The sequence below is a fragment of the Salminus brasiliensis genome, chromosome 17 (assembly GCF_030463535.1).
Source record: "Salminus brasiliensis chromosome 17, fSalBra1.hap2, whole genome shotgun sequence".
Lineage (NCBI taxonomy): Eukaryota > Metazoa > Chordata > Actinopteri > Characiformes > Bryconidae > Salminus > Salminus brasiliensis.
Genome location: NC_132894.1, coordinates 2,173,963 through 2,201,855, shown reverse-complemented (window position 1 = coordinate 2,201,855; position 27,893 = coordinate 2,173,963). Strand labels below are relative to the sequence as shown.

Below are 27,893 nucleotides of genomic sequence, written 5' to 3'. Positions count from 1 at the left end.
AGCTGATCTGTGTTTTTAAGCACTGACTAAATCCTCGATATTTTTAGAAAAGCAAACTGTCCTTTTAATCGCTATACAATAAAATATCGTCAGATTGCCCACCCCTACTCTGAGCAACGTCGTAGAACAATCAGAACATAGGTTCTAATCGTATCTGATGGCAATACAGGTTCCAGCTGAGGTGTTGATACTCCACCCACAAATATTTTAGTCCTTATTCATTTATTTATTTATACTATTTCTGATTACAACATACTAAGAACTGTAGTTTGGAATCAGGTGCAGGTTTGGTTGTAGTATAATTGGGAGGAGAAATTGGGAACTTTAAAACTAGGCAGACTATAAACATCCTGCTAATTAGCTACAACACACATTTTTCCTTCGTCTTCGTTAAAATAAACCACAACTCAAAACTGTATAAATGAATAATCGCTGATCTCTGAAATTCCTCTCCTAAACGCCCCTTTAGAAGAAAGGAAATTAACATAAGCACTGAATTTGAAGAAGTTCTAGGACAAATAAAATAATATAAAGTGTTGAAGGGTTTCCAAGATATCAAAGAAAGACATCCATGTCCGAGATCGGTGTATAATCACTACTGAGAGGTTTGGTCAGCGTTATTATGAAGAGTATTTCAGGGAAACAGTAGCTACAATAGAAGATCTGTGTAAATTGAGGTCTTTCTACTGGGTCTTACCTTCCTGATTCCTTGCAAACAGTCGAGAATGGTCAGGTTGTACGTGCAATTTCCGAACGACGCGTCCCTGAAAAGTAAGAGAAACAAATAAATAAGAACCAGAGAATAAGGAGCGTCCATATGAGAGAGACAGAGAGAGAGAGAGAGAGAGAGAGAGACACACACACACACACGAGACTGAAGGTACTGCTATCTTTTTCCATTCAGTCCAGCAGTCAGAGGTCACAGGTTTGTTAGTTTGGACTCGTTTCCCCCCGCAGGACCGAACCAGAACAGAAAGCCTGGCCTCATGTGCACTTAAGTGAAAAGGACTAAAAATAGAGCCGTGCTCAGAGAAGAAGGTTCACACATCTGACCCAGCGGGTCAACGGCACATTCAGCTTTCAAAGAAAGTAAACCAGCACAGGAAAATGGGCCACGTGCTCGGACAGTGGATTTAAGTAGAGAGGAAATGACAAAGCAAGCAAGCAAGGCATGGGTAAACATCCATTACAATACACTAAAATTAAAGCTCCTCTAATCTTAGACTCTACTGAGTCAATATGGAGACCATAATACTCCCATAATTCACCCAATAGGAGGGTCTTCAGTCTGGGTTTGAGGACAGTGAGTGTTGGGCTCTGCTGTTTGGACACCCATGGGAAGTTCGTTCCACCACTTCGGTGCAGGACAGTAAAAAGCCTGGACGCTCGTCTTCCGTGGATCTTAAAGGATGGCGGGTCGAGCCGAGCCGTACTTGAAGCTGGAAGGGCTCTCGGTGCGGATCGGCTTTTGACCATCGCCATCAAGTACGGAGGGGCTGGCTGGACCAGTCTTGGCTTTGTAGGCCAGAGTCAGGGGTCTGAATCTGATGACCTGGGCTGCAGCTACAGGAAGCCAGTGAAGAGAGAACGCAGCAGAGGAGGAGATGAACCTGACTTAGAAGAACTTTTATAAGCTGTGTGTTTAAAGCCATGGTCAATAAATAAATAAATAAATAAAAATTATATTGGCCATTATACAATCATTATACCTCCAAATCCAAAATATAACCCTGTTAAAAAGAGTGTTTAACGTTCTGCATCGCTGAGAGTCAAGCGGTCTACTCCTCCAGACAGAGAGAGAGAGAGACTGATCCACATGAATTAAAGAAGCAGCTTCAGGATTACATAACGCCTCACCTCCACCAGAGGCCGAATACAATCCCTCTGACGAAGGAAAGCCAATGTCTGTGTAATCTGCCTGAAGAATTACATTCCTGACTACTGGGAATATTACACAACACGACTTGCACCACTTTAAGACTGTACCGCCGATGGTGTTCAAATATTTGAGAGGACAAATCTGTCATAAATAGAAAATCCAGCCTGTCTTTCAGGCAAAGGTGCAGCTGCAGGCATTACAGGAATCTGGGTGTAAACGGTGTGTAAAGGTGTGTAACACACAAGCTCACGTGCGAGACGGCACAGAGCCCGGCCTCCGGGTGACAGAAGCAGAAGCAGAAGCCACACGCCCGTGTGTGTTACGCAACCCTGACCACTCAGCTGATCAACTAACTCACAGATGCAAATCTGCTGCTGTGGTAAAAGGTCCAGATAAACATCACAATGATACAGAGCTCAAACAGGGAGACGAGATTTAGCATCGATGAGTGACTGGAGGACGATGGAGAACTGATCAGCCCTAGCATGACTTGAAGAACACCAGGGGTTTCCAGTGGCAACTGGGTCAGAACAGCTCCAAAACATCAGGCAGGTCTTGAGGGGTGCTCCCGGTGCACAGCGGTCAGTACCTACCAAAAGTGCTCCAAGGAAGGACAACCAGTGAACCAGCGTGGTCATATGAAGGCCCACCTCACAGGACTTGCTGGGGGGGGCATAATAATAATAATAATAATAATAATAATAATAATAATAATAATAATAATCATAATAAGGCCATAATAACAACGCCATAATAATAATAATTGATAGTCATAATAATGATTGTATTATTATCATTATTATGGCATTAATATTATTATTATTATGGCCTTATGATATTATAATGATCATTATAATTATGGTATTATTATTATCATCATCATCATTATTATTACTATTATGGCATTAATATTATTATTATTATTATTATGGCCTTATGATATTATAATTATCATTATAATTATTATGGTATTATTATTATTATCATAATGATTTTTATTATTATTATTATTAGTATGGCGTTATTATTATTATTATTATTGCCTTAAATTAATACCTGGATGCAGCTTAAGCAGATTGGGGGCGGGGGGGGGGGGGGGGGGGGGGGCATGGTTGTGTATTAAGGGAAGCGATTTTAGGTAACTACTGACCTCAAACCGTGTGGAGATGTTAAGTAATCTCAGACAGCCCTGCTTACGTGACCTCAGTCCTGATTGCATCTGCAGTGTACAGACTGTTCCTAACAGGATCGTCACTCTCTCTACTCTCTACTGGACGCCCCCCTGCTGGAAAGACAGGACTGCACACAGGCCTGGGTGACATCATGTGGAAGCGGTGGAGAGGAATCAGGAAACAATGAGTAACAGAGCAGGCTGAATCTGGCGAGCTCTCGCCGTCCCAACTCAAAACAGAACGTGGGGTGAGAAGAGAAGGAAGGGTAGGACCCCTGAAATCAAACCCACCCTTATACTCTGGGGAAAGGGTGTGGGACATCTCCCTTGAGACCATGAAAGAACATCTTGCATCATTTTTTTCTGCTGTTGGTGGACCTGGTTTTGCGAGTATAGCAGAACTTTGTTACCCTGCTGCTGACAAACAATCTCACTCTTAAAGTGTCAATCTTTTAAATACTAAACCACTTAAAAGATAAAAAAATCCAAGTAGCCATCCATCCACCCATGTAGACAGCCAGCCATCCATCCACGTAGCCAGCGAGCCACCCATTCATCCAAGTAGCCATCCATCCACCCATGTAGACAGCCATCCAATCCATCCACGTTGCCACCCATTCATCCAAGTAGACAGCCAGCCATCCATCCACGTAGCCAGCGAGCTACATAGCCATCCATGCAGCCATCCATCCATCCATCCATCCACGTAGCCACCCATTCATCCACGTAGCCAGCGAGCCACCCATTCATCCAAGCAGCCATCCATGCATCCATGTAGACAGCCAGCCATCCATCCACGTAGCCATGCATCCATGTAGACAGCCAGCCATCCATCCATCCATCCACGTAGCCATCCATCCACGTAGCCAGCGAGCCACCCATTCATCCAAGCAGCCATTCACCCATGTAGCCAGCCATCAACCTAGCCACCCACCCGTCCATCCATCCATCCATAAACATCCACCCACTCATCCACGTAGCCATCCAATTAAATGCATGGATTGATGGACGGCTATCAATTCATCCATCGACGTAGCCATGCAACCAAATGATCATCCTTCCAACTCAATTCTCCTCTGAAAATTAGAGGACGCATATCATTGAAAACCAAATGCTCCTCTTTAGTAGTATGTAAACACCATCAAAACATATCAGTCCTCTGTCTTTAGACCATATCTAAAAACCTACAGAATAAACTGGAAAAAAATAGTGATGTCACAAAAAACCTAGAGTCCCCCTCCTCATTAAGACTTGAGTTTTTAGCTTGGAAATGGACTGCTTTGGTACTTAAAGCCACATAAACGTCACAAAGTGGATAAACTACAAGAAAACTGTGGGAGTTGGACCTTTAGTCAGAAATGCAATCCTTTCCTAAACGTAAAAACACTTGTCAGAGAAAGAATCTAATGGCTAGTGCATAAACAGATCTTGCTCATGTCAGCCCAGTGGTTACACCATCTCTGCCGGATTTCCACCACTTTCCCTGCTGTGGCGTGCCAAACAGCGAGCAGCTTGAGATCTCTCCATTCTTACATAAGACCTGTGTCGTGCCAAGTCCCGGAGCCTTACTGCTGCAGATTAGAGCCTTCTTACACAGCCACGCCTCTCCTTTACCCAGTCAGCAAGTGGCCCGGGAACATACCATACAAGTCCATCACGGGGTGCTGAACTAATGGAACGTGTGGTCATCCTTCAACAAAAACAAGCAGGTTAGCATACTTCAGCGGCTAGGCTAAAAATAAGCTCCAGAAGGAAAACAGATCTTACAGGCGCTCCTGTCTTCTCTCACCATTGCTCACGGGGTGAGGACGAGCATGGCCTACTCCTTCAGGTTGTGCCACTACTTCGTTCTCTGTAGAGATGATGTATACTATATGTATGCTACCTGGATGGACGGATGGCTGGCTAGTGGAAGGAATTCAATCAGCTACTGTAAGCTGCACCCATTGCTGACAGATGTGCAAATGCACACACAGCACCTAATGCCAGGTGTGGGCTAGTAGAGGGGTATAAAGCCCCCCAGTAGCATTGAGCTGTGGAGCAGTGGAAGAACTGTGCTCTCTGAATGATGGTGGTGGAGCTCCATCCAGTACTTTTAGGATGAAGTGGGGTGATCATCCAACATCCTGACCTCGCCAACGCTCTGATCTCTGAATGCAAACAAATCCTCACAGCAATGTTCCCACAACATGTAGTAGAAAGTCTTCCTCTCTAGAGACAGTTACTCCAACAAAAGCATGAGAAACTCTTCAATACTGTTGATTTCAGAAAAAAAGACCCAAAAAACAATGAATAAGCTCGTGTCCCAATACTTTTGTCAAAAAAGTGTATATATGCAACAAGCAGATGTAACTAATTAAAACCAGTGATTCTAAACCTGTAAAACGTAGCATATGGAGACGTCCCGATCAGGGATGATCCTGGGATATTTTAATGAACTGGGTATTGGCTTTTACCCCATAATACTGGATTTTACTCCAGTATTAATTATAAGAGCATCTTAAGTGAGTGGCTGCAGTAATTATATAAATACAAAGATGGAATTTGGGGGGGCAAAAGTACTGAATCAGGGCATTTCCAGTAGTACACCTTTAGCATACAGGGTGTGGTGTACAGCAAGCCTCTGCTCTTGCTTGCCGGGGATACTTTTAACGGTAGCAGGCAGTTGAGGTCAACATCCCTGCCAAAAATAGACACTCCGAAAGTGGCCGTCCAAAAATCCATCAAAATTTGTTCTTGGCACGACAGCAGCAACAGAAAAGAACAGCCGCGGGGCTAAACGGAGATCCATTTGGATAAAACCTGCCATTCAGCAGCCAGCGAACCTCCTGTTCATTTTTAAGTAACGGCTGGCCTCCAAGTCGCACCGTCTGACGTTAACCTTTACGGTTAAGGCACTTAACTCTGCACCTGCACTCTTCTTCCGCACTTGGCTTACTATTAAAACCCTGTCATTAGACGCCCTCTCCTTTACCAACACCACCACACGTCTGGTTAGTTCCTGTATGAACCAATTGCATGACGTTACGTAACCATGTCGCTCAGTTTTGTCCCTGGGAGTGCCATGGCTACCGGAGTTACGAGAGCGAGAGAGAGAGAGGGAGAGAGGCATGCTGACAAAGCGCTTCTTATGGCCAGGAGAGCGCTACAGTCACGAACAAGCACAGCTTTGTGATGAGACAAGGGCCCAATTAACCCCAAGAATGGACGGGGCAACAAACAGCCCCACAAAGGAGGGTGGGCCGACAGTAATGGAAGGACAATAAAGACTAACGTGGAGGGACTAGGAGTCCGAACCCAAGTGCTATTTGGACAAAAACAAGCGTGTAAAGCTGTGAGAATGGGTAGGTTTGACTTCATGCAAACCCATGCAAGGGCTTGAATCCGGAGTCCAGAGTCCAAGAGAGCACAATTGGTCATGTTATCTCCAGGTTGGTAGATGGCGCTCTCGAGAGACACCCAAACAGGGGCATTACAGCCCCAGACTTGACCACTTCACCAATTTAATGGGGGGTATCCTTTGGCATTCATGTCACTGATCAAATGCAAGCCTTCCACCAGCTTGTCAAGTCCCTGTAGAGAAGTACTGCCAAAAGAATAGGACTCCCTGGATCAGATGAGCATGAATCAATTGGTCAGAACAATTTTCGGATGAGTGACCTTAGTAACACTTGCCACTGAATGCAATCCAATTCGCACAGCAACGCTCCTCCAAAGTCTTTCTATGGACAGTAGAGACGGTTACTCCAGGCAGGATCAACTCTTTTAATACCTTTGCTTTCAGAAGAAACAATAAATAAGCAGGTGTCCCAATACTTTTGTCCATATGACGCATGCCTTGGCTGATGGACTAGAAACGAGCCAAGCATGCTGATAGGACGGGACACCTGCTCTGCTGACTTTTCCAGTATAAGATATAATAACCTTGATCCAACACCATGGGTATGACCACACAAACCGCTCCCAGGTTTACAATCCAGAGCTCATAAATATGAACCCCTGACTATGGTGCTACTACTCAAATCTGAAAGCAAGATAAATATTTGCTCCCCTGCAAGTTCAGACAAGCCTGGAGGATTGGATCTGGCCCCATCATCACCACCATAACTCAAAGTGGACTAGCAGATAAATCTGACTCTGATCTCCAGGGCTGTAGAGTTTGAGAAAGCATGGCAAAGGCTTCGGAAAACAAACGCCCACGCAGCGCTAAAGCAGCATACAGCGCGAGGAGAGAGCGGGAGTGGTTAATTAGAAAATCTGCTGATGCATCTCGCGCTGCACGTGCTGTTCTCACCCACATCTCAGCTCTCCGAAACTCTGAAACCAAGACTGAGGGTCAAGAAGAGTTCAAAGTCCCAAGCGATGAAGCACTGCTCTCGCATTCCTCATGCCCAACTCCCCAACTCATCCCATCTAAAAGTACTGGATGGAGCTCCACCACCATCATTCCAGAGAACACAGCTCTCCTTCCACTGCTCCACAGCTCCTCAATGCTGGGGGCCTGTATGCCCCTTCATCCCATTGCCTGGCATTAGGAATGGTCATATTCTATTGGCAGTACTTCTCTACAGGCACTAGATAAGCTGTGCAAATGCCCACATGTCTCTGCAATAGGCTTAAAAATAACTTAAAATAGCTGAAAGCATTCATTAGAAGGGGTGTCCACAAACATTTGGACATGTAGTGCACATCACACAATTAGTTCTGTTTGCATGTTTTTAGAATATTTAGTATTCTGCAGCACTAAACTGGCTGGAATTGTTAGTATCAGTGGTGGCAGTAGAAACGAGAAGGGGGTTTCTGTGCATTTGGCCATACGACTGAAAAACGACCCTGAATATTAATGAGACTGAATACATATCCACTGTATTCTTCTCAGAAGGCGAATTTTATTGGACTCCATTATTAAGATGATGGAGAGGGCTGCAGAGCACAAAGCTAGCATCTCCACAGGACTTTCCTTTCTGTTCCGAGCATTAGCAGGAGGGAGTCTTTGCGCCGGCATGGAGCAGTGATGGCACGGCCACTTGGACACAGCTGGCCTTGCCAAGTCACAATGCGACTTATTCATTACCAGGAGGCTGAGAAAAGGCCCGCCAGCTTCGCTCCCATTAGACACATGCACTCAGACACTAGGACTTCAATCATACTACTTTAAGCCTACACACACTCAGGCTAGAAGTAAGAAGAGTCCCCTAATTACAGATCAGCGTTCACATGAATGCACCATTCATTTCTGGCATAATTAACATCTAGCCTACACAATGCAAACGGCTAAACCGTCCCACGGACTCATCCGACGCCTTTAACTAGTCAAGTTTTCATTTCTATCACAAGGACTGTCCGTGTGCTGTGCCTTACATTATTACTCAATTATAATAATCATTAAAATCATTATTATTATCAGTGTACATCTGAAATTGGCAACCCCACCAATCTACATTTATTATTATGGCTTTTAGTCAATACTCTCAGCCAGAGCAACGTACAAGGTTACTCATATTACAGAGGCGGGGCAATCAATCGAACCCCAGTCTTCCACTGGCAGGTCGTAGTGTTTACTGGTCATTTAATTGGAAGGGGTAGCCAAGTAACTGGTGCAGTGTAGTGGGCAACACCACCACCTTTTACATTACATTTACATTTCATGCCATTTAGCTGACGCTCTTATCCAGAGAGACTTACACGTACTCGTATTACAGATGTGGGCCAATGTAGTGTTAGGAGTCTTACCCAAGGACTCTTATTAGTGTAGCACAGCACAGTCTCCCAGACTGGGAATCGAACCCTCCATTTCTGACATGGTGGTGCCATCTGTAGCGCCACACCAACCACACAGCAAAACACCACCACCTTCCCAAGGGCAACCAATGGTTCGACTCCCCCTGACAGGGCAAGTCCATCACTTTACACCAGTAGAGCAGAGTTGTCAGATCCACTGGTACCCGTGCAACACACTGGACACACTAACTACTAAAACACTCGCCACCAGTCAGCCAGTGTCACTGCAGTGCTGAGAATGACCCACCCCCCACCACCAAATCCTACCTGCTTTGCGGTGGTCAGTCCTGTGGGATCCTGACCACTAAAGAACAAACAGGGTGAAAGGAGGCTACAGAAGAGCAGATGGACACAGTCTGGAACTACAGAACTACACAGTGCTGCTGTATAATCAGTGGAGCTGATTATATAGGAGTGAGTCCATCCGAACCGGAGAGGGTCATGATATTTTGATATGACTGTGCACAAAATACTCTCAAAATAATTATATTTATATAATCAATATAAATAACAATAAATGTACCTCTAGTCAATTTTCAAACATATTTACCATCTACCAACTATGCTGCATAATCACATAATCTGAAGAGTGTTAGGACCCATGCTACACTTGCATGCACTTACTGTTTATTAATTCTTAATATTGCACATTTTGAGGTTTACTGAGTTCTTAAAAATGCATGAAACCTAATGAGTTTATCATCAAACATCAACGAGCCACTCAACTGGGGATAATTCCCATAGCTCACTTTTCCTCAAATAGCTTCTGGACTTTACTGCCCTAGGTGGCGTGTCTGGACCAACCCCAGCTCTATACAGGCCGGATTACATCAGCCCCTGACCTCGCCGCTCTCTAATCCCAAATTACAAGGCAGAGCTTGGCAGTTGGCAGGAGTGAAATAATCTAGCCCTGTGGCATTGTGGCACTGTGCCATAAAGCCATGTTGACTGTTTGTGCTTTCCTGTGGAGGTCTGGAGAGTCCAGTTTTCTACTATGTGTCGACGGCCGGCAAAACTGACCTGAAAAGCTGAATATTTTGAGTTATCTGGAAATGTAGTTCAATTCCATTAAAATCTGAGGCGGCAACAGGGCCAGATATTTCATACCATGCTAAAGCAGATTAGCAAACTGCGCGCCAGGAGGGAAGCAACGATCTGGGTGATGGCAGGCGCATCAGCAGCAATTTGGACGGGACTGGGTTTTTGCTACGGCTTTGGCTTTCTGACAACGCTGGTCGTTGGTGCAGGACATTTTGACACTGAGCAAAAAATAAGGTCACACACAAACCCAAATATGCACACTAAACACACAGACACACTATAATGTGTTGTTCACGTGCACGACCCAGAGTCTTTGTTCCCCGGTGGCGTGAGGGGGGTAATTTCAGGGCATTCGGTGTCTGAGAACGTCACACTGTGGCTCAGGTGACACACAAATAGGCCAAGAGAACACAGCCTCTAAACAGAGGGGAGAACATGTGCCTACGCACGGCCATGTGCCTATTCAAATGTACTGGAAGACAAAAAACCTCCTCCGTCTTCTGGGAGTTGACAGCTGAGCCACAGGCTAGGTGGCCTGAATGATGGTTTCTCACCTGAAGGGCAGGTATGAAGCGTTGGAGCCGGAGATTAGGGCTCTGTAGGCCTCCTCCGGCGTCTTCTTCAGGTAGATCACCTGGAATACATCAAGAGGAAGAGATGAAAGATTAAAAAGAATGAAAGAAAGAAAGCAGAAGACCAGAAGACAAGAGGAGAGACACAGAACAAAAAAAATGGAGGACAGTCACAAAAGCAGAAGACAAGAGGAAAGACACAAAGACAGAAGACAAAAAGGGAGGACACAAGGAAGACAAAAAGGGGAGACACAAAAGCAGAAGACAAAAAGGGAGTACACAAAGAAGACCAGAAGGGGAGACAGAAGCAGAAGACAAGAGGGAAGACCATAAGGAAAGAACCAAAAGCAGAAGACACAAGGAAGACAAGGAGAGACACAGAAGACACAAGGAAGACCAGAAGACAAAAAGGGAGGGCAGCCACAAAAGCAGAAGACAGAAGCAAAGACACAAAGCAGAAGACAAAAAGGGAGGACACAAGGAAGACCAGAAGGAGAGACAGAAGCAGAAGACAAGAGGGAAGACCAACAGGGGAGAAACAAAAGAGGACACAAGGAAAGACCAGAAAAGGAGACGCATAACAAAAAGGGAGGACAGCCACAAAAGCAGAAGACAAAAAGGGAGGACACAAGGAAGACCAAAAGGGGAGACACAGAAGCAGAAGACAAGAGGGAGAACACAGAAGCAGGGAGAGGAGGGAGAGGAGAGAGAGGAGAGGCAGTGAGGTGAGTGAGGTGTGACCCTGAATGCTGCTGTTTTGGTGAAACGGTCTAAAGGAGAAGTATAAAGCCATACCGCTGACCGCCCCTTCATTTCCTTACAGCCGCTGATAAACCGGCGTTAAACTCGACCTCCTGAGGCAGACACCCCCCCACAGGGCGCACTCTCAGTCCTGCACCAATTACACCCCCCACAACCCCCCTGGTCAGAGGAGAAGGTGATGAGGCAGAATGTGGCACAGAGACGAGACTTCAGTGGATCAGCATAAAGAGGCTTTCTCACACGGGGACGACTTGTCTCGGCACGGTGCGGCTGACCAGTGGAAATGGTCAGACGGTCTCTCACACACACACACACACACACACACACACACACACACACACACACACACACACACACACACACACACACACACACACACTTACTTCAGCGATTTCTCTCCAACACCCTCTCAGTCAGAGAGAGAGAGAGAGAGAGAGTAATGAGATCCACTAACTCGGTCAGCAGCTCAGCCGGCTAAACGCTGGTAGTGTGAAGAGTCTCGATGATTCCAGAAGATACAGTGAGGAAGTGAGGCTGTGCGATTCAGCAAACGTACAGCATCTTCAGGAATCACTAAATAAGACACTTTTACCAAACCGTCCTCCCTGACCTTTCTGTCCGGCTTCTCACACGGTCCAGAAATGTTCTTTTGGGTTCTCTTGACCTTGGTTCTGAATGTACAGCATATTGTAAAGTTCAGCATACTGTAACACACCTGACTAAACGCCCCAGATACTCATCAGGCCTGGAGAGGGTTATAGCTAAATGCACGAGAACAGATGAAAGGGTAGGAGAGGAAAACAGGAAATAAGAAAGAAAGAAAGAAAGAAAATAAATAAATAAATAGATAGAGAAGAAAAAAAATAAAAATTTTAAAAAAAATTTAAAAAACGGATGAAGAAAAAATAAGATAAAAGAGAAAGAAAAGATCAAAGGAAAAAGATCAAAAAGAAAAAAGAGAGAAAGATGAGACAAAGAAAAATAAGATAAAGAGAAAGAAAACAAAAAATTTAAGAAAAAAAAGGTGAGACTAGAGAAAGAGATGAAAAGAAAAATAAGAATAAAGAAAAGAGATCAAAGGAGAAGAAAAGAGAAGACAATTTTCGATATCTTTATGGATCACATTACATTTGTGCTAAACCTCCGGCCTCTAAACCTTCTCTCCAGCCGCCCCCCCTCGCTCATTTGGGTTCCCTTGACTGTGATTCTTAAAGCACTCCCACCTGTAATATCTGAACTCACCTGATTCACCACTTCAGCCCCTAATCAGCCCTCATTGACTCGTTTAAACAGGCTACCAGCATCATAACGATCCGGCATCATGACAAGCTCTCCAATACAACTGCATTAGGTGCCTTACTACAACATGCAGGGGGTACGCAACTCCCACAGCGCCACATGAGTGCGGCAACGCGGCTGACGGAGGGCCCAGGGACCAAAACACGGAGCTGTGTGCCAGTGTGTGTGTGAGAGAGGAGACTGGAGGCCTCTCGCTTTGTAATTCCTGTACGAGCTCATAAAATATGCAGCAGACAGAACTATATACACCTGCAGACGTGCAGATTAAGCTCTGCAGCCATAAAGACGGGAAACACCGTGTGTACGTGGTGGGGGGGGGGGGGGGGGTTGTTTTTGTACTGTACTGGGACTCTGTAGGCAAAGCAGAGGAGGAAAACAGCAAGGGTTCACATCAACTGGAAAATGCTAAAACTGTGTCCAAATGTTTGTGGACACCCCTTGTAATGAATGCATTCAACTACTTTAATAGGCACTGATTGCTGCAACACTGCCAAGCATAGGCTAGAGGGGCATAAAGCCCCCCAGCATTGAGCTGTGGAGCAGTGGAGCATAACCTGTATGACCACGTGGTACAAAAACAAGCGTGTGTTCATGTCTCCACCATGTGACCCACAGAAAAGGCGGAATCCCTGCGCCCAGCTGTTCCACCAACCCCTATAATCTCCTTCACATGAAAAACCAGGGCACTTGAATTAAAGGGCAAAGAACATCTGCAGCTGGCAGAGCAAGCCAGGCCACACATGACTGGATCAATAAAACCCTCTTAGAGGATGAACATTGAGCCAGAGCAGGAGATTGCACACGCGCACACACACTTGGGTAATGGAAATAATGACCGTAGTGAAGGCTGAATGAATTTGTCAATGACGGAAAAATGACCAATCAGCTGCTTAGTACTAAATAGGTCCCCTCATGCCCCCAAAACCTGACCAGTTCTGACCAGTCAAGGCATGGACACCACAAAACCTCAAGGTGTTCCATGGTATATTGTTGTGAGATGGGACCTCCATGAGCATCAGCGAGAGCCGTGGGTGGGTGGTCTTGCCCCAGACGTCTAGAACATTTCTGGAGCCACTGGCACCAGATCATCAATGTTGTTTACTTCAGCCGTCAGTGGTCTTAATGTTGTTGGCTGATCGATTGCGTACATGTGCTTATGGATTGAATTCTGCTTAGCAGCTGAAACGGGCTAAAAAGCAAAAGACAGGCAGAGGAGCTTTCCCATTAGAAGAGGGAGTTAATTTAAGCCTGGGATCAAGGTTCATTCTAAATTTAGCCTGACTGGCAGGGTGTGTCCCGAGAGGCTGACTTTAAGGAAACGGTCCTCGCTAAAATCGACCATTATGAGACAGATAACTGGGTTAAACACTGGGCGTCCAGTCCTGCTTCTCTATCTAGGCCTACTTTATCCACGCCCTGGCCTTTACTTCACATACTGGTGTTCAAGCAGGGTGAGGGGTCACCCTACAGCTGTCCTATGCAGCTTTAAAACACACACAAATGAGCCATGTTTTCAGAAATGGCTACATCTGGATTAATCCAGTGCATTACTGAGATGCTCAGAGGGATGATGTTGTTATGTTAGTGAGCACAGGTTTGGGTGCTGATCTTCTCTCTGAACTGCAGGAACTGTATGGATTTGTATAGCTGCACCAGCAGATCACCTGATTTACCTGAACGAAGGACTAACTGGCCGTTGGAGGAGTTGGACTGGTCATACTGGTTGTCTTTTTCCAGGAGAACAGGACTGGCAATGGTTCAAGTAAGACATCATAAGAAGGACATAAACAAAAAAAAATTTAATCTAATTAACGCACTCGGCTACTTTTATATTTCACCCATTGCTGACACAGACGTGCAAATGCACACACAGCTTGTCTAGTCCCTGTTGAGAAGAAGTACTGTCAATAGATTAGGACTCTCTGGAGCAGATAGTTAATATGACCCTATTGGCACCATGCTGCCTAATGCCAAGCGTGGGCTAGAAGAGGGGTATAAAGCCCCCCAGCAGCATTGAGCTGTGGAGCAGTGGACAAACGGTGTTCTCTGGAATGATGGTGGTGGTGCTGCTCCATCCGGTACTTTTAAATAGGATGAGTTGGGAAGGTGATTATCCAACATTCTGACCTCACTTACTGAATGCCATCAAATCCTCACAGCAATGCTATAGTTTAATCTAGTAGAAAACCTTCTTCCCTGGGCAGCAGAGACAGAGTAACGCCAACAAAAGCAGGATCAACTCTCAGAAGAAACAATGAATGAGCAGGTGTCCCAATACTTTTGTCCATCAAACCTTATTTCCAACTATATGCAGAAAACATTTCTGATTTTTCTTTAAAAGGTTCTTGAGTAAAGGCAATGGTTCTAGAAGAACTAGGTGGTTCTAGATAGACAGATTTATGCTAGACCTGTATAAATGGTTCGGAAAAGAACTTCAGAGGCAGAGCTTCACAGATGGAGAAAGCCAAACCCCAGCCAAAAAGCCTTCACAAACCCCGGCGTCTGTGTCACAGATTAGGGCTGAGGATCTAGGCATTCTCACTGGTCCACAGGGATCTGAGTCAGATCTTGGAGATCAGCCCTACAAAGCTGAGAGACTGCACAAATACCAGCCCGGATCACGTCCCTCTCTGGACAATGGTCTCTTTGAGGAACATTGGAGAGGTATCACTCATGTCACTTCCTCCCTCTGTCCCATTTAAGAGTCATGCATATTTAAGATGCCTCACCTGCCTCACTCCTCCACCTTACCCTTTTTCCACTTACACAAATCCAGCCATGCTTTAAAATACAGCTGAGGAGCCGACTGTGGAGTCCAGCGGAGCCATTTGTCCAAAATCTTACACTTAGATAAGCCAGAACATTAAAAACACCTTCCTAATATGCCTAATGTGTGCAACCCCCACCCTCAATCCCACCAAAACAGCCCTGACCTGTTGTGGCACGGTCTCCACAAGGTCTCTGAAGGCGTGTTATGGTATCAGTGGAGCATCAGTGAGGTCAGTGAGATGTTGGATGGTCACCACCCCACCTCATCACATTCAAAAGTACAGGCTGGAGCACCATCATCATCATCATCATCATCATTCCAGAGAACACAGTCCTTCCACTGCTCCACAGCTGCATTCATTAGGAGGTGTGTCCACAAACATTTGGACATGGTGTAAGCGCGTTGCGAGGGGAAAAAGTTTCTAAACCAAGCAGACAGCTGGTGATGCCATATTGCAAGTAAACATCTACAACCATTCACAGCCCAATTAAAAGTATGTCCTACTTCCACAGAGCGGATGAGTAGCCTGTGATACGCTGACCCACATTAGGCCATCTTTCTGTTATCGTATGAGCGGGTCATTACGGATGCCACTTGGCTAAGCAGCTAAAGCCAAGCAGTGGAGGTTGTCAATACTGCTGGCGAAGAGGCAGAAAGGCAGGAGCTCTGCTGAAGAGACACCATTCACAGATGCTTGTGTGTGACTGGTACTCAGCAGGCGGGCGGGGGGCTTTATGGCGTAGGAGGAGTGAATGAATGGACGCTGTGCAACAGGACACACTGGCATGCCAACGGCGGCAAGGGCAGCGCTAGTGTGTGTGTCTGTACACGTACACAATGTGGTGGGCTATCAGTCCGTCAGCAGCCTGTTTTCTCTGTCTGAGGGAACAGGCTGGTGGGTGGAAGTTGGAACACAGCTGAGACAGTGTGTGAGTCTCTCCCTCACACACACACACACACACACACACACACTCACTTGTTTGTGTGGCAGGATATAGGGCCATATACAGATTTACAGGAAGAGGAAAATTCAAAGTGAAAATGGCAAAAATGGAAAGTAAGTAAAGCAGCAGTAAGAAAGGCACTTGTGTGGACCAGACCTCACTCCGAGTGAACTGCTGAACACATTCAGGAATGTCCCAAAACTTCTGACCAGTAATAATACAGCATCACAACAATATTTTGTTTATCTAAAAGCCCAGAATAGAGATGAAATCAATACTCACAGCATAGGCACCGATTAAGACAGCAGCATTAGCCCTCTTGCGCTGGTCAAAGCTGGTGTAGTGCACAATCCTCTTTCTGGTCAGTGTGAACGACTGGGGGGGCAATACAATAAAAAATACGAAAGGTTATTGACAGCATACAACAACAGAAAACATCACTTTGTGACTGAAAAAAAAAATTAAAGCAGCATTATGTGAAAAATGGCATTTCTAGCTCCTGGGCTCTCCCTACAGTTGGGAAGGGGAAATCGTGCTTTAAGACACCACTAAAGGGCATGGTTTTTACATACATTTGTGGACAAGCCGAGAGCTTCAGCAGCAGCATCTGAAGGTAGAGAAGCATGTGGACTGAGGCGGTTGAGTAATACTGCAGATTTTACACGAATATTACTCGGGGTGCGCAGCATTTGCATAGGTTTTCAATGGTAAGCCAATCAGGTTCTACCAGAAGCAGACACACAGTGCACCATGGGTCTGGGCGTGTTGATTCTGTGGGATGCAGTGCGACTAAAAGTTGAGTTGATAAGTGTTCGCAACACGTATGTATGAAACCGTATTGAAACGTCCCAGTGAGGCATGGAGGAATGGCTCATTACAGCAGTTTCAGGGTTCCCTGTCCTTTTCGATCCGTCCCGACCCAATTACAGGAAGTTGGATCAATAGTCCAAATATATTCAACATCAGTGTCTGCAAACTCAAAATTCATGGAGGAAAACATCAGGTTGGTGTAAATATCCTATGAAATTGCAGATATTGAACACATGCATGCACGTCTTTATTTTATATATATATTATTAGCAGGCACTGATGAAGGATCAATAGTCCACATATTTATAAGAGCCCCTGTAATTGGGTAGGGACAGATCAGAAAAGAAAGGGAACCCTAAAATTGCCATAATGAGCCATTTGAATAAATACAAATCGACTTAGCAGGACGTAACTTTAATTGGACACATTTACGCCCACATGCAGGGGAGTTTGTTTACGTCCGTTGTCACGCCGAAATAGTGTAAAGGCCTTACACAGAGGGGTTTTTTTCTCTCGAAGTTTTCCCCAAATTACTGATAGCCAATTATCCAACCCACTTGTTAGTAAAACCCCCTAGCCACAGGTAATGCTAACGGAACTGGGAGGATGAGGGCCGCCACATACCTCCTTCCGAAGAGCAAGGCCAATTGTGCTCTCCCTGGCTCTGGCTGCTGATTGCATTAATTAGAGCCTGAGCCCAGAGTAGCAATGATCGTAGCCCTATTGTCATCATTACAGGATTCTTAAGCTGCTACTTTTAAGGTAAAAATGCTACATAACGCTGCTTTAAAAGAAATTAAAAACCTTTTAGGTGTTGATTATACATACACAGTGGTTAAGGTCAATGTAGGTTTCACTGCAAACACACTTCATTATTGGGGCTTATTACGACATGTTAAGGGTCACGGAGAAGTGAGTACTCCTAAACGATCACTAACTGCTGCTACCAAACCCAGCATCTCTCCACAGTTCACAGACAAGCAAAGCTTCAGGTTCTTTCATGCAGAGCTCCCGTGTTCAGTGGCTAACTGAGCAGAGCGTGCATCTGGACGGCTCCCGGAGAACACGAGGGAGACCCAGACAGATGCTCCAGCATCTGCCCCAGCTGCGGCAGCAACCCCAGGCCTGCGGGGGCAACAGGGAGGGAAGCAGCAGGTGGGCTGCAGGTGTGTGTATGACGGACAGCTTGGCGTTTTTGATGCTAGAGGGAAGTCTGATCATGCAAGAAGCAAAACAGGCCGAGACAACCGCTTCTGTATAATCTGCGCTGGGGCTGAACCATCTGCTCCTCTGCTGCAGCACATGTGGCAGACAAATATCCACCAGGCTGGCGGAGAAACTAGACCATTCAGGAAGGGGAGGGGAGACGAATACAAATATTTAATCCAGAGCCAGAGACGATCCGAAGGAGAGCACTGTAACTTTCGGTGGAATTGTGACCAGCCTAGGTAAGCATTTAAGTGCACAATATTGACAAAAGTATTGGGACATCAGTTTATTTACAGTTTCCCCTGAAATCAAAGGTATTAAATTAGTTTAACCTGCTTTTATTGGAGTAACTGTCTCTACTGTCCAGGGAAGAAAGCTTTCTACTAGATTTTGGAAGAGCATTGCTGTGAGGATTGGATTGCATTCAGTGACAAGATCTATTCCTGAGAACACAGTTCTTCCACTGCTCCTCAGCTCACGCCCACGCCTGGCATTAGGCAGCATAGTGCCAATAGGTTCATCTAGTTTCTCTGCTCCTATCCGAGTCCTATTCTGGCAGTACGTGTCTGCGCACATTTGCATGAGCAACAGTTGCAAATTACACAGTAGCTGACTGCATTCATTAGAAGGGGTGTCCACAAACATTTGGACATACAGGGCATACATAATTTCCCCAACTACACACCGAGTCAAAACATGAACACTATAGCTGAGCCCTCTTATCTCCTAGAGATACAGCTAAACACAAACACAGGTTAATCGTTGGCTCAGCGGGTCATTTCGCAGCGAATGGGGCTGTAAGCATGTGCAGGGGTGCAAGTGCCGCGAGTGCCAGCGAAGGGATGGGCGTGCTGTCAGAATGCAATCAAACGAAGCAACTGAGGGTCAATTCAATGGAAAGAAACTGAGCCAAATTAAAACGACGACATCACGTTTAGCAGATTATTAGCCCGTGCCTAAACACGCCCTCATTGAGACGCCAAGAGCTTTGAGAGTCCACTCAGCAAGGAGGGAAAACTGTCTCTGTGCAACAAGCGCCCCACACACACACACACACACACACACACACACACACGTAACTTTAAAGCACTATAATTTCATTAATTACATGTTACCCTGACAATAGAAACACACTCCTTCCCTCCTTGTCTTTGTTTGGTTCGTTTTGTTTCACATGCAGGCCCATAACAGTGAGGGTTCAGAAAGAATGCCGTCCCCTTGGAGACACTGAGTAAATGGTAGAAACACAAGGCGGGGGGCAGACAGGCACGGTTGGGAGGGCGGGGTGCAGTGTGAGAGTGTTTAAAAATTTAAATAATAATATAATTAATACATTAATTAATAAATAATAATAATAATAACGGCAGAACACGCACAGCTTCATGCTTCTGCTGGAGAACTTTACCTTCAACATTCCCAAACATGAACACATGAGGTAACTACACCTGGCCAGCTTCAGAAACACAGAACACACACAGAAACAGAACAGGGATTACTTCAACCCTCCAATTTAAAGCCACAAATGATGGTGAAGAAACTCTTTCAGTGGTTTTATAGACACTGAGGACTTGGAGCGCCCCTGAGGTTTGGGTTTCATCCTCCTCTCTGACCTTCTCTTTAATCAGGGTAATTGGAAACGGAGGCCAGGAGGCTTAACCAATTAGGAGAGCCCAAATAGCTCACGTTTAGCTGGGTCCTAAACTTACAAATATAATAATAGGAGACATGCACAGGTTTAAGACGGCAAACGTGACTCTGCACGTCACTCGCGGGAGCGTCGTGGAGTAATGCTCAGTGTAGGTGCTGGAGGCCCAAAGCATTGCACTTGTGCTGTGCTGATTCAACCAATCATAGGCTTGATAATTAACTGACACCCACCCTAAACTCTATAGCATTGGACTGTGAGAACATCAGGAGACATGCAGAACCAGATTACACACCAATCAGCCATAACATTAAAACCACCTGTTATTATTATTATTGTTTGTTTGTTTTTGCACAACCAAAACAGGTCTGACCCATCGACTCATGGACTTCAAGACCTCTGAAGGTGTCTAAAAGTGCCCTGTGGTATCTGGCACCAAGACTAACCCTAGCAGCAGATCTTTGACATCCTGCAAGTTGTTAGGTGGGACCTCCATGAGAGTCAATGAGCCTTAGGTGCCCATGACCCTCTAGAGTCTTTCCTTGGAGCACTTGGCACTTGGTACAGACCATTGTGTACCAAGTACATCCCACAAGACCGGCCTGATGTTTTGGAGATTCTTTCGCTTCACCTTCAAGAAACGACTGTTCACTTGCTGCCTAATACAGTAAATCGACAAAAGTATTGGGACACCTAATCATCATTCATTGTTTAATCAGAATTCAAGGTTATTAAAAGAGTTTCTCCTGCTTTTGTTGGAGTAACTGTCTCTGCTGTCCAGAGAAGAAGACTTGCTACTAGATTTTGGAGGAGGAGCATTGCTGTGTGGATGTGACTGCCTTCAGCAGCAATAAGGTTACTGAGGTCATGTTGTTGGATGATCACCACCTCACTTCATCCTGAGATACCCAACTCTTCCCAGAAGTATTGGAAGGAGCATCCATCATTCCAGGGAACACAGTTCTTCCACTGCTCCACAGCTCCTCAATTCCTGGGGGGCTTTATTCCTCTCCCTCTAGCCCACGTCTGGCATTAGGCGTCAATGTATAAACATTCTGGATACCATCAGGTCATCTGTGAAGCCTGAACTGTTTGAAAGACTCTGTATGAGCGACCAGGATGAAGCTCTTCCCACACAGCATCCATCACACTGGCTCCAGAGGCTTGCTTACCTCATAGTTCCCCTTCTTCCTGAATGCTTGACCTAGCCACTCACCCTCCCCCATCCCAGCTAATGCACACAGAGTAGCACTCAGGCACTCGTCTAATCCTTCTCCGACAAATCCTTAGAGACAAGTAAACCCCGGTCAAGAGCCGGGCGCTGCTGCACTGGATGAACGGAACACTAGGAGTGAAGCAGCCGACTGAGGAACTGTAGCTGAACCTGTTGCAGGCTGCAGTTGCTTGCCTCAGGGTGTGGAAATTATGACAGCAGGGGTTTTCTCCTTGCACACTTCCCATGAACATCGAACCGGTGTTGTCCATTTCTGAGGGTAGATGCTGTACTTTGACGTCAACTGTGGAGAGATCTACCTACTACTGTAACGACACTTGATTTTCGTCATCTTGTGGTTCTGCTGTTGGGCTGAACTTTCTAGGACGTCCTGACCTGGTCATGTTGGTCAGCTGTTCCACTTGTAAATGATTTAGTGGACGGTGGAACGGTGGCTGAATTCTAACTGTTCTGAGATCTTTTTAAACCCCTTCCATCTACAGACCCCTCTGTATCTCCACCCTTCTTTCTGAAGGCCTCAGAGAGCTCTCTGGATCTGGCCATGATGGTGATGATCTTCACCTCTCACCTCAACCCATCAAGATCAGACCAGACTAAACGTCTTAGGTTTAAATAAGACACCAAGACTCCTCCAGAAGAATCCTCTCCAACCATGTTCTGATCATCTGCATTTAAAAGGAGTAATAAATGTGTGGGTTCCAATATTCCTTAAATGAAAATTACATTTCTATTAACTCTTATGATTAAAGACATTTGAGTTCAGTAAGATTACCTCCCTCTCTTTTAGTGTCGATCACATGACTGAAGCACAAAATGCTTAAATATGTTTAAAAAGATTTTCAGAAAGAAAGTTTTCATGGGGCGTTCTCATTTTTCCACATGTCTCAAGGTCATAGGTCTCATTTTCTTTCAAATACACAGCTTGTCTGATCCAACCTGGTCAAAGTTACCCTAACACCACCTTTTTACCCAATGACTCTTACAAAAACTTTTTATACAATATAAATCTATTAAAAGTATATTTCCACATTTAAAATGTATTTTTATAATAAATAATGATACAATTATTATAAAATAATAATTATTAAGTAAGTCCTGCTTTCTTGCAAACTGTGATGGTAGTATGCAAAAAAAAAAAAAAAAAAAAAAAAAAAAAAAAAAACTCATATTTTGTCTTTATTTCCAAAAAGTATAGACAAAAAGTTTGAGCATCCCCAACATATCTGACCATATGTGCAACACATTTGGTGGAATAAACCTGACTCTGATTCTAAACAGACAGTCAGGTATTTATAAGGGCTATTATTTCCCCCAGCGTATAAATCTACAGGCCGAGGGCTGGACTGATGTCCTGCCAAAGAAGGCAGTAAAAGAGCACCTGAGCCTTTCCTGAACCATCTAGGCACTTCATAGTGGGCGCACACAGAACCGTGCAGGCTCCAGCAAGCCCACAATAAAGAAAATCGAACATTCCCACACCTGCTTTAGAGTATTTTTGAGCAATTGGTCAAATTGTGATTACTGTGAAGCTTGAGGCCACATCACAAAGTGCTGAGTAACACAGCAGCTCTCTGCCAAGAGTGTCTCCTGCAATCCCTGAGGACAGTGTCCATGTCCGTGTCCAGACAAAAGTGCCAGGGTAGCTCTGAGACAGGTGAGTCAGAGGCTAAAAACAGAAAGGCTTACACCATGTTGGCGAAGCCCAGCCATCGTTTACGGGGGGAGGAATTCGCTTAAAAGCAGACCTTTAGGAGCTCTTTAACATAGCAAACGCCGGAGGCCTCGGCAGACTCGGGCTTGATTTAGGCCCTGAAAGAGGACCTTCTATGGTGCTGCTCTGAAAAGCAGATCTCAGCTTGTTTGCATTGGAACCTACCCTACCACGAACACTCATCAAACATGGGCTCCTCTACAGAACTGTCTAAAGATCTGAAAATAAAAAAATAAGTAAATCAATGCACACAAGGCAGGGGAGGCTGTAAGACAGCCAAGAGCTTTCAGCTTGCAGTTTCTACAGTGAAGACTTTTAGAAACGGCTGTTATGGGGAATAGGGCTGGGCATCACCACTGATACCCCAGGTCAAATCGATTCCGATTCACAAGGTCCCAATTCAATTCAATTTCCAAAACGATTTAATTAAATTCAATGTTGACTCCTTTAGGGTTATTTCAGTTCAATATGTTTTGTTTGAATATGAAGAGAGGAGGGGTGACAAGTATGCTAATTTTAGATCTCAGGCTTACGAATACGAATCGATATCAGATCAATAAATTAATTTGAAAAATCGATTTTCTAAATGCACCTCTAATGGGGATCTGTGGAGGCTAGAAGGGAGCTAGAAAACTAAAACCTTTAAACTGTAAAATCAAGAGAAGTTTTAAAAAATAATACCTAAAAAACATCTGATTCATATTGTCTTATTACTGCACCTAACTGTTATCACTTATATTCGGGGGTTCAAACTGATGTCCATATGGTAACAGGTTTATGATGCAATAGACTGCAATGTTACTTTTTTCTAATCAAACCTATTGTATAAACAATAAACAAATTAATTAATTACATAATCCAATCATCTGATGACCGAGTACAAAACTGCTCTCTAGTGGTCAGGGGTTTAAACACCACAAAATGAACTACTGTCTGCTAGGGCTGGGCAATATGGTAAAAACACTGCATCATGATATTTAAAGACTTTCACAATACACACTATTAATCACGATACATGCAAGACTACACATAAATCAGTAGTATTATAACCTACTATTCAGATCCTCTCCTGTACTGAATACAGTGATTTATACTCTATTAACATCTGCTGCTCTTCATCTAATGAACCCAGTCTAATTACACTGTTAGTAATGAACCCTGCAGCTGATCAGTGTTTATTAAGCACCAAGTCTTAGAAAAGCATATTGTTATCACCATAAATAAAATTATCACCATACAATAAAATAGTCATATTGCCCAGCTCTAATGTCTGCCACCAAATTTTTACATCTTAACTTTTCATTAATCATCAATATTGCTTTTGGCTAATGAACAGTTTCTACCCACAAGCCATCAGGTTCCTGAACAAGCTGTGAACCTTTCACCAACACCACTGCACTCGGACACTTTATTATTAATACTAATTTTTTATTTATTTATTTATTTAATACTGCTAAATAAATTTATTTAAAAACTGCTATGGACATAATCACTAAATCACTTTATGATAACAGAAGGAATAGACAAACATACATATTTATATTTAGCTCCACTCTCTCAGACTATACTCAGTCTCAAATGTACATTCCAAAGAATTGTGTTTATTTTGTATTTATTTCATATAATTTATATGACTTTTTATTATAGAAGAATAGTTTTGTCCTCCTGTAGAGCATCATATTTTATTATTATTAATAATAATAAGAAATTATTGTATTTTCTTACACCCCTAAGGGAGACCACTCTACCTTATAGTTGTGAACTCTCGGATCACAGCAGGCCTCAGCTGCCTAGACTTGACTTGACCTGAAAGAGGACCTTCTATGGTGCTGGTGTGATCTCTGGAACCGACCCCACCACCCACACAACACTGGAGTAAAATGTCAGCGAGGAATACATTTGAATGCCACCAACATTACAAGCGCAGACAATGAGAGGGTGTGAGTGGAAACTCCATGTGTGTGCAGCTGCATACTGTACACTGTTCTGCAAACAGGTAAAGTGACAAAGCAGAAAAAAAGATGGGTGCACAGCACTCACCTTCAGCTTCTTGTTGAGTTTACAGCAGTATCGATACAGCATAGCAAGGTTGAGAGGCCCGAAGTCTGCATAAAAGCTGAAAACAAGCAGACACTGAACTTCAGACCATTTTTCCAATGGAATTACACACACAATTAAAACCCTGAGCCTCGATGAAGCACTGAACCTCTTTAATTAGAGGCCTGAGACGCTAGTCTATTTATACACTGAGCTCTGCCAGCAGGAAACGGTGTAAACTGAAAAAAAGAGCTGCATTGTGTAAATAAGGAGTAATTCCAGGGAAAAACTGGGTGGGAAAATGTCCCGTTGTGCAGTTACGCAAGTGTTTCAGTGCTGTCGGAGTGGGACAGGGTGGGGAAAGCACTTACTTTTCGTACACAAACTCATCATCCGTGCAGAAATAGTGCGTGTTCGCTGTGCTCTTGGGTTTGCTTCTTAACGTGGCAAAATAGAGTCGATCTGGTTGGGAGACAAAAGACAGGTCATTACAGTGGAGACGTTTCTTCTCAGTAGGAAAATAACTTATTAACTTATAGAAGAAGTAAACCAGGAGTCTCTATCAAATCAAACATCCAATCCTACATATGATAAAACATCCAACTCATCAATGTGGCCTATGTAAACATTCAGGCATCGATTTGCAGGTCACCAGCTGTAATTGGGAACTGTCTGCTGAATCAATTCCCAAGATTTATACATTTTCTGACTCTTCAAGCATGGGTTCCTCTAAGCAACTGTCTAAAGCTCAGGAAAATCGAGCTAATCGATTCCCACCAGGTAGTCTGAGGCTATAAAGAAAAAAATAAATCGTCAAGTGCTTTTAGCTTGTGTTTCCCCCACAGTGAAGACTTTAAGAAAGAGCAGTTGAGTTCAGGGGAACTGTGGAAGTAAAGCTGAGATCTTGAAGACCAAGAGAAACCTGGAGAGATCTGCTCATATGCTGTTAAGACCTCCATATGACTCTCAGGCACCGGCATTGAAGTTTGAAAAGGTTGATTTACTAATTCTTGTTATGTTTATATATATTTTTACATAATTAAAAAAAGACGCGTCATTTTCTAAGGGTGTCCAAACTATTGCATTACACATACAGGTTCCATTCTGCACAGGACTTGAGTATAGTGATGGATAAAGATCTCTTAGAAATCTTATTATGAAAATGTAAAGGTAATAGATTCTTTAAGAACTGCATTTCTAACCCAATTAAAATGTTTATTCAGTAATGTTCATCTTTGAGGATTCAGGGGCAGCTTCCCAGATTAGATTTAAGACGGGGTATAGTTTTCTTCCAATGGAAAAATAGTACTTGAGTTCAGGTCTAGGCTTAATCCTCTTTAGTTTTAACATTTCATCAAAAGTAGGGGTCTCAGCATCAGATTAGATACTGAAACACTTATTTAAACACAGAACAGACGATTTCCTGAATTTATACTGATGACTAAAAAGAACTTGTATTACTTATATGCCTATAAATCTCAATTAATTGTAAAAAATATTAAAAACATTAAATAAAAAAACAGCCAGAGAAGCTGACGGATTGAACATGAACAAAAAGTCGTTCAAACACACACACAAAAAAAAAAAAAACACAATATGACCATAAAGACTATAACATTGCAAAAATAATATCACAATTTTAATGATAATATTGAGCACAATATTTGACAGATTTTTTTTTACCTGCTATTCAAACTCTGTCCTATATTTCCTACAGTGATTTTCACTTAATATTTGCTGCACTTAGTCAAATTAAACAGGACTATATTAATTATACTCTTTGTAATAATCTCATAATTTGATTTTTCATAAAAAATATTATTTAAATATTATTTTTTAAAATATATAGGAATATAATAATAAAAAAATTGTAATGTATGTTTATTTATTTATGTATTTATAATAAGTCATATTTCCCACTCCTATGATAATCAAACATTAGCTTGGACCCGTTTTGCACTGTTTACAGTTCAGACAAAACACTTCATATGATTTCTATTCTGCAAAATATTAATATCGCTTCACAATGAAATTTGAACATTGAACATTTTTATTCTAATAAAATGTGTAAAATATCGATTAATCGAGTCGAAGCTGGAAATGCGTGACGCGGTTAAAGTTGGCTTCCTATTCGCCAGCGTCTTTTTTTTAAACAGCCCGTTCCACCTTAAATCCCGCAGCGGAGTCCTATGCTGGAGTATGCGCGAGCGCCAGCCAAACTAATGCGCTATTTAAGGTGGACCGGCCAAGCAGAAAAACAAGCCCAATTCAGCTTTGAAAACCGTAGCATCACATCCCTAAAGGCTCAGACTTAATACTAGTTCTGTCGTAAGCAAGTTCTGCCGGCGTGCAGTGAGAAAAAGTAAGGAATTCGACCACAGGGTAGTTAGCTAGCTATCTAACTAGCACTATAGCTAGCTAACTAACTTCCCCGCCTCAGACACGCTCTTACCCTTCATAAACTCGGAGGCTCCCACCAAGGCATGGTCATCAGCCATCTTAAACAGAGTCGACAGAATAGCGGAGTGTCTGAGGTTGTCTAGAGTCATGAGGGGAACCGAGGAGACAAGCAAACACCCAGCCAGAAGTTTTCTAGAGGAGAGGAAGCCGCTCCGTCCGTCCGCCCGTCCGTCCGCCCCGTCTGCGCAGATACCCCGCAGCCTGCTGGCGCTGGCTCCAGCTAGCTACTTCCCCACGCAACTCCCCCTAAACTCCGAGAAGCAGCCGGTGTTTACTTAGACCCCCGGATTCAGGCTCTAACATACTAGCTAGTTAGCTAAACGCGTCCAACAGCCACGGTAATGACTGGAGAAGCGAGCCGAGCGCAGCCCACGTCCACCCCGCAGACGCGTGGCTAAATGACCGCTCCGCCGCTCGGAGCTCCAGCAGCTCCAGCAGCTCCACAAAGTGTCCCTCAGAGAAGAGCCGCGGAGAGCTGACGTCCTCACCCTGCTCTCACCCTGCTCTCACCCTGCTCTCACCCTGCTCTCACCCTGCTCACTCCTGAGCTCTCCAGTGCCATGCTGGG

General features: G+C 44.1%; 1 protein-coding gene across 3 annotated transcripts in view; it reads right to left on the bottom strand.

Moving 5' to 3' along the window:
• Nucleotides 1–27,893, bottom strand: part of cdc14ab (cell division cycle 14Ab) — a 58,863-nt gene extending 30,970 nt beyond the window's left edge. For all 3 annotated transcript variants that reach the window (XM_072660021.1, XM_072660022.1, XM_072660023.1), the window contains exons 1-6: nt 27,318–27,893; nt 25,237–25,327; nt 24,869–24,944; nt 16,502–16,594; nt 10,427–10,506; nt 698–764 (exon numbers count right to left, since the gene is read on the bottom strand). In XM_072660021.1, coding sequence (XP_072516122.1) covers nt 698–764; nt 10,427–10,506; nt 16,502–16,594; nt 24,869–24,944; nt 25,237–25,327; nt 27,318–27,414 — 504 coding nt within the window. In that variant the 5' untranslated portion in view covers nt 27,415–27,893. The remainder of the gene's footprint in view (nt 1–697; nt 765–10,426; nt 10,507–16,501; nt 16,595–24,868; nt 24,945–25,236; nt 25,328–27,317) is intronic.